The sequence below is a fragment of the Branchiostoma floridae genome, chromosome 15 (genome assembly GCF_000003815.2).
Source record: "Branchiostoma floridae strain S238N-H82 chromosome 15, Bfl_VNyyK, whole genome shotgun sequence".
NCBI classification, from domain to species: Eukaryota; Metazoa; Chordata; class Leptocardii; order Amphioxiformes; family Branchiostomatidae; genus Branchiostoma; species Branchiostoma floridae.
Window position 1 is genome coordinate 17,658,569 of NC_049993.1, and position 7,920 is coordinate 17,666,488.

Genomic DNA, 7,920 nt, shown 5'->3' on the forward strand with positions numbered 1-7,920 from the left:
AAAGGAAATACACGTTACTCACCTGTATGGTGTCTTACCTGGTCTGTAATCAAAGGAAATACACGTTACTCACCTGTACGGTGTCTTACCTGGTCTGTTATAAAAGGAAACACACCTTACTTACCTGTACGGTGTCTTACCTAGTCTGTAGTCAAGGAAACACACCTTACTCACCTGTACGGTGTCTTACCTGGTCTGTACTGAAAGGAAATACACGTTACTTACCTGTACGGTGTCTTACCTAGTCTGTTATAAAAGGAAACACACCTTACTCACCTGTACGGTGTCTTACCTGGTCTGTAATCAAAGGAAATATACGTTGCTCACCTGTACGGTGTCTTGCTTGTGCCATGTTCCAACATTTTATTAGGCTATTGATAGCATGTGGTCACATTTTACTGCACATAAATAATGCAATTAATATTGTTTATGTGTCAACTTCTTCCAATACTTTAAAAATATTTAGGAAGTGAAACGAAATACATTTTTGTATTTGAAATAAGTTTGTACACACTGTAACAGATACTCATCTAATCAAATCCTCATTGTAACAATGTTTCTGTGATAAATAAAGATAAGAAAAGTCCAGTTTGGTGAAGAGTTATTATTATAATGTAAATAGTATTGTTAATAATAAATAGCTATGTTTTTCTAGTATTGGTTACCTGCCCCTATTCAGGTTTATAACACTAATGTGTCTGAGCCTTTTGTACATTAATTGGGCACTGAGGTGAATCAATATCCAAATTTGCACTAAGTTCCTCAAACCTGGGTAATAATAGCACAGAAAAAATGACCACATTGTAAATATCAGTCAGATGATAGCACTATGAAATGAAAATCTTGTTCAGAATTCACTCTAAAATGGTTGTATGAGAAGCTATGCTACAACAGTCCCTCCCGCGATACTTATAGAACAGTCCCGCAAGGAGGTCACATGACTAGTGCCCGCCATTTTGAATTGCTATAGTTAAAGTATGGTAGTATCGTCGCCGTACATTTTGACCAAAAACAGGGACTTAGAATGCTTGTAAAGCATGGAAACTCCGTACACATCAATGGGACACCATCTTGAACATGTTTGTGGCGGTAGGTTTAGGTGTCGTTGCGCGACGGCCGATATTTTTGTGGATATAGTGGGCATTCGCTAAAAAGACATTTTGCTGGGCGTTCGCTAAAAAGACCATCGAGAATCGAAAACTTTGATTTATGTCACTTCGGGTCAATGGATTGACTTGAAACTCAGGATCAATACATGGGAGCACAACGTGGACATATTCCAAGCAAAAAAAATGAGATTCGTGCAGCGCGGACTTCTCTAGAGTGGGCGTTTGTGGGCATTCGCTAAAAAGACCCTCCCATATTTTTCCAGTTCAAGAACGTCAGTAGTCTTAAGCGTCTCCTTGAGGTATCTGGGCCGTCGAAAACCAAGGAAATAAGAGATGAAGGTATATCTAAGACAGCGTATCCCTTTGAGCAAAATCAAAGAGTGGACGGGAATGACCCTTGCCGAAACCCAAGCTCGGGCCCACGACAGGGTGAGATGGAGGGAGGTGTGCTCAGCTGCTAAGTGCCCCCACGACCACCCCCGGTCAAGGGACCGGTAATATATATATAAGCGGTAATCCCTTTGAAAACATCGCAAAATGCCTTAGAGCAAGATTTCCATCTGAAACATACATTTGTAAGCCACAGGACAAGGGTGATTTCTAACGGCCCGTAAGGACATCCTAACTGAGTTAAATGCCTCGGGTAATAAACACAAGTACACGTATGTTGAAAATAATAGCTCAGCCTCCTTTGCTACCACAAGTAGCATCACAAAGACCACCTAAAGAGCAAGTTTTCTATCTAAACCATACCTTTGTAAGCCACGGGGCAGGGGTGATTTCTAACGGCCCGTAAGGACCTCCTAGATGATGTAACTGCCCCAGGTAATGAACAGGACATACACACGTGTAGTGCAAATTACAGCTCAGCGCGCTTAAATTTTGCTTCCCGGGGAGCGATAACGACTGCCTGAAGTACTCGATTTCCATTGAAAAAAGGCTGAGTACAGTACAAGGCCACCCGTGGCATTGAGAACTGCCCCGGTGGCCTTGCCGAACAGACTTCCCATGTCATGAAAAGCTAAGTGCACTAAAAGGACACGTCTTAGCGACTTCTGTGATCTCAAATGGTCCGGAAAAGCATCTTGAGGCCATCGACTTTGCGAAAGAAATCGTGAGCATCGCATCGAACGTCTTGAACGTGTCTTTGCCCACGTACACGTGCTGTTAGGGCTTGTATTAAAGCTTGTATGACTGCCCAAAACTGGCCAATCAAAAATTGTCGACGTTCCATTAGACACCTGGGGTAAAAGGTTCTCAAACGGATAGTTTTAATGAAAGTGTGAGCGTCGAACGTAACTGGTAGAGCGTTCGGCTTGGAATCTATAGGTCCTGGGTTCGATCCCCACCGTGCCCCCGACGTTGCGCCCTTGGGAAACGCACTTTACACGATCTTCCTCACTTCACTAAGGTGAAGTGAGCGAGGAAGATGAGTAAGTGACTTCGGTCGGGGAGGTAAAAGACTATCATTACCTTGTGTCTGTATACCGCGTATGTGGCACTGTTAATATAAGTTACAAAACTTGAGTGCAGTGCCACATTGTCCTCGTCTGTCCAAAGCAAATAGAAAAAAAAAGTGTGAGCCGACAATATCCACAAATTAACCTTCTTCACCCCAAATAAGGCAGAGCTGTAATTACAGTGCCCTCTGTCGGAACTAGCTAGAACAACAGCTGGGGGGTACCTCAATGCTCAGTAAACTCCCTACACCATGACGCATTACAGACTAATGTAAACATTAAAAAAAGGTAAAGTTTGCCCATACATCTAAGATGCGTAGGATGGCGTCCATCTCCACTTCGAAGCCCGTGGGCCACACATTTGTGCAAGTCACTACAGCAGGGGATTGGTCCACTGGTATTGATGTGTGTTTAACTTCCATACTCTTCCTCATTAGTGCTGAGTGCTAAGCAGAGAAAGCAGCATGTACCATTTTTAGAGTTTTTGGTATGACTCGGTCGGGGATCGAACTCACGACCTACATTGGTTAAGCATAAAGCAGGCTATTCTGACCGATCCAACCACTTGCTAAGGGGCGAATGGACATCTCTGTTACCTGACTGTGTATTAGTTCATTTGTACAATAATTGAAATTAAGGTACGTGATTCACTACGAAGCTGCGTAAGAAAAAGAAAATAAAATAAGCCGAATCCCAAATCTGCCTGTAATGTGTAGTGTTTCAATGTCTATTGAGTCTGCAGACTGCAATACATCTACTTGTCTTGACAGTATGAAAATAGATGACGTGACTTATATACCCCGTGACATTAAGGCTGACATTTGTATCACTTATGAAAATTTAATCATCCCACGCACACGACAATTAAGTGTTTATCTATGCTATTCGTGCAGCAAATTTATTATCTACCCTTACGTAACCACTACAAACCAAAGCATGGACATTTCGGCATTCAAAACATGCCTTTGGTACAAAATCTAACACTTTAACATCTTTAACACTTGTACTATAGCTGAACACAACACGCAGTGGGTAATCCATGAATATGTAGTTTCAGTAATTATAAGCTATATCAATTTGATTCTCGTAATCATCTTTGTGTAAAAAGAGTCGATTTTCTAGAACTACAAACAAACCTGTATACATCTAAGTTTTTGCCAATAAACTACAAGACTACAGGTCCACTCTATCAAAGCACCTTAGGTAAAAACAAAACAACGCCCATGTCTATTGGGTGCTTGTATGCGATGGTACAACCACCATACTGGTTGGTTAAAACTGAAATGGTCTAATGATAGCTCACATGCTCTCCTGTAATTCACATTACATAACTGAAAAAGGCAATTATACAATTCTTTTGATGTAAATGTCGATATCAAAGTTAATCATTTATAACTATATTCCAACATTTGATTTAGATTTTATTGAGCTGCCAAGATCGCGACTTGTGATCGATGAATCATCATTTTGGTAGATCGCTTAATCGATGGATGGAAAGATTGATTGATTGATTGATTGATTTTGAGGCGATTGATCCTAAATATTGCCATACTGCTTTTGATTGATTGTCAAATACAGTTGAAGATTTAAACAAGCTATTTGGCAACGAATTGACTAATAGATTGATTTATGATTTGATTAATTGATCGGTTGATTGATCGATCAATTGGTTGATTAATGATCAATTAGTCATCTATTAATTTATCGATTAATAGATTGACTGATTGATCTTAAAGGGTGTTTTCAAAGAACCCAAAGATTAATGATCAATTAGTTATGGAATTAATTGATTGATTGCTTGATTGTTTAATTGATTGATTGATTGATTGATTGATCTTAGAGGGTATTTTTAAAGAACGCAAAGTTTATCCCTCTTATCTCTCCGAAGACCACGAAGATGTTTGATTGATTGATTGATTGATTGATTGATTGATTGATTGATTGATTGATCTTAAAGGGTGTTTTTAAAGAACGCAAAGTTGATCCCTCTTATCTCTCCGAAGACCACGAAGATGACGACCAACACCGTGAGGATGCAGCCGATCGCGGCCACCACCACAGCGCCGGTGTTCTGTCCCTTCACGAAGTCCAGCAGGGATTCTCCTGTACCTGAAACACACACGATAGTTAAAAATACTATTTTTTAGGGTAGGGAGTGTAAGGAGCCCCGGTAGAAATCCGATGGTACCCAGGCTAAGAGGAAGCCCCTGTCCCTTCACGAAGTCCAACAGGGATTCACCTGTACCTGAAACACACACAGTCAGACAATAGTCTTAACTTGAAAGTTCATCTGTGTTGGTCATTATTGAAGTAATTTAACTGTAATAGCCAACACAAAATTGGACCCACCATTGTTCATTCCTTTCCAAAGACTGGTGCTGTTCAGTCGAAAATTTGGATGAGTCGAATTTTTGTGTTGGATATTAAAGTTATATTACTTCAATAAGACAATAGCATGATAGCTCCCGAGTCTCTTCTAATAGATTGATTTATGATTTGATTAATTGATCGGTTGATTGATCGATCAATTGGTTGATTAATGATCAATTAGTCATCTATTAATTTATCGATTAATAGATTGACTGATTGATCTTAAAGGGTGTTTTCAAAGAACCCAAAGATTAATGATCAATTAGTTATGGAATTAATTGATTGATTGCTTGATTGTTTAATTGATTGATTGATTGATTGATTGATCTTAGAGGGTATGTGGTGCTGTTCAGTCGAAAATTTGGATGAGTCGAATTTTTGTGTTGGATATTAAAGTTATATTACTTCAATAAGACAATAGCATGATAGCTCCCGAGTCTCTTCTGTTCTCTCTTTTTCGGAGAGGACAGAAGAGACTCGGGAACAATAATATGGTTGGATACCAGGCAAGTCAAAGAACTCCTGGTACCTGAAACACACACGACAGTCGCAAGAGATGGCAGATTCCATCAAATTCAATACATTCTCGGTGCTGTTGATGGTATGTGCCCTCTGGTAGAACATACAGAAACTACACCGCAGGAACACATCAATGCACAATCACATGAAGAGAGTGAGAGAGAGAGAGAGAGAGAGAGAGAGAGAGAGAGTGACAGAGTGAGAGAGAGAGAGTGTGAGACAGAGAGAGGAGAGATAGATAGGGAGCGTGTGTTTGTGTGTGAGTTAGAAAGGAGAGAGGGAGACAGATGAGAGAGAGGTGAGAGAATGAGAGGATAGAGATGAAAGAGAGACAGATGAGAGAATGAGAGATGAGGAGAGGAAGATGAGAGGGATCCGAAGAGGGGAGAGGGAGAGAGATTGGGCGAGAGAACACACGAGCCAAAATGCACATCACTCCGTTGGTGTTTGGTCATTTAAACATCACCAATCTCCAATGAAACAAGACACCATCAAATGGTTTACCTTTAGTCTTCCAGTAAGTGGCACAGTCGTGTTGCATGCTGCCCCTCCTGCCCGTCTCCTGGTAGATGGTACCGTCCTGCGGGTGTGCGCAGTAGCAGAAGCCGGTGGAGCCGTGACACTGTTTGGTACTGAAGCTGCCGTCCTGCTCACACTGCTTCACAAACTCTCCCGGCATCGGGGACGGGTTGGGTCTACAGGCTGGAAAGGATAGGTTGGAGTCATTGGAGACTGAAGTTTGTTTCTGGTTCTTCTTCTGTCTGTGTGTCTGTCTGCTGTCTGTCTGTCAGTTTGGCTGTCGATATCTGTCTATCTGTCTGTCTCTCTCTCTCTGTATGTGTCTGTCTGTCTCTATGTATATCAGTTTGGCTGTCTGTGCTCGACTGTCTGTCTATCTGCCTGTCTGTCTATTTGTCTGTCTTTCTGTCTGTCTGTCTGCCTGTCAGTTTGTCTGTCTGTATCGGCCTGTCTGTCTGTCTGTCTATCTATCAATCTATCTGTCTGTCTGTCTGTCTGTCTGTCTGTCTGTCTGACTGACTGACTGGCTGTCTGTTTAGTTGTCTCTATCTGTTTGTCAGTTTGTTTTTATGTGTCTGTCTGTCTGTATATGTATCTATATATCTGTCTGTCTAAGTTAATCTATCTGTCTGCGTGTCTAATTATATATCCGTCTAATATGTTTATTCAGCCAACCTATATATTATCAATGCATGCTACTATCTCTGATTGCCCTGTTGATAACGCAATGTTAATAATCGATTGCTTCTGACTTTCTGCGTTCTCGCATCAGCTTTGCTTTCCTAAAGACATTCCAATGATATCTAGTTTTTCAAACGACTCAAAAGGTTGACAAATATTGAAAGCGACTGACCTCCCGGTTTGCCTGTAGCCACAGTAGTCGGCGGATTTGTGACATTGGAACCCGCGGGTGGCACGGTGGAGGCGCCCTGTGGTGCTGGCGAAGCCTGTGCTGTAGAAGCCGCACCTATGTTTTCAAAAAAATGAGCAAATGATGATGATAATAATAATCTATACTGCATATTCGATACCCAGATGTGTATCGCATATGGCGACATGTGGTCTTGTGGATGTAAAATAGAGAGCATATGAAGTGTATCAACTTTAGATAGGTACGCTATTAGGACATTGATATCAGCACACACTAACATCGCCTAACCCTGCAAGAGCGAGTTTTCAGCAATAGAACTTTAGGAAGAAGTGACTTTTAATTGTCCAGGCAATCTTTATTAGAACTGCAACTATTCTCATCTTGCGTGTTGATGAAATTAGTCAGGGATAGCACCTTTTTTTTCCTACAACTCTTTCTTGTGGGCAGGCTTTTCTTGTTCGTTTGTTTATTCATTTGTTTGTTTGTTTGTTTTCCACGCCATTGCTACCCACCTGTCCCCTGTGGTGCCGCACTTGACTGCTGGCCAACTCCAGGACTGACTACGGGCGTGGTTCCTGCGCCTGGAGTCTGCGCACTAGAACCTGGGGGAGGATACGATAAATCAGTTTAATCTCCAAGCAGATCCTACGGCAGCAAAGGATAATATCAAAAGCTGGCAGAGGAGTGAAGCTGGCTTAGGAGAACAGAAAATTTCCTTAAGGATGTCTATACATCATAAAGAACTAAACACATCATCAGCTAAACAGAAATGCAAATTATGTACGTCGGTGAAGACTCGTCCAGGTAATGAGATATCAGTTGCTCAAATCACTCGTAAAAGATAGTCTGACCGTTTTAGCCTGGTATCCAGCCGTAATATAGCTCCCGAGTCTCTTCTCTCCTCTTTGCAATTAATTGCAATTAATTGCAAAGAGGAGAGAAGAGACTCGGGAGCTATATTACGGCTGGATACCAGGCTAAAACGGTCAGACTATCTTTTACGAGTGATTTGAGCAACTGATATCTCATTACCTGGACGAGTCTTCACCGACGTACATAATTTATCAAGCTT

The 7,920-nt window shown here is 41.4% G+C and overlaps 1 protein-coding gene and 1 long non-coding RNA gene across 2 annotated transcripts in view; both read right to left on the reverse strand.

Moving 5' to 3' along the window:
- Positions 1 to 3,275: 3,275 nt before the first annotated feature.
- Positions 3,276 to 7,408, reverse strand: LOC118432407. Its single transcript, XM_035843967.1, has 4 exons — positions 7,361 to 7,408; positions 6,831 to 6,944; positions 5,963 to 6,160; positions 3,276 to 4,678 (listed from the first exon to the last, which is right to left on the reverse strand). Exons 3-4 carry the CDS (start codon positions 6,135 to 6,137, stop codon positions 4,521 to 4,523), a joined length of 333 nt encoding a protein of 110 aa, XP_035699860.1. The 5' UTR covers positions 6,138 to 6,160; positions 6,831 to 6,944; positions 7,361 to 7,408; the 3' UTR covers positions 3,276 to 4,520.
- Positions 7,408 to 7,920, reverse strand: part of LOC118432408 — a 2,911-nt gene continuing 2,398 nt past the window's right edge. The window contains exon 3 of the long non-coding RNA XR_004833080.1: positions 7,408 to 7,450. This is a non-coding gene — a long non-coding RNA (uncharacterized LOC118432408). The remainder of the gene's footprint in view (positions 7,451 to 7,920) is intronic.

What these genes read in the sequence shown, in the direction of transcription:
- LOC118432407 (XM_035843967.1), bottom strand. Translation starts at nt 6,137, where the DNA reads ATGCCGGGAGAGTTTGTGAAGCAGTGTGAGCAGGACGGCAGCTTCAGT. An exon ending in CACTTACTGGAAGACTAAAG is followed by an intron (nt 4,679 to 5,962) that starts GTAAACCATTTG and finishes TGTGTGTTTCAG; the next exon opens with GTACAGGAGAATCCCTGCTG.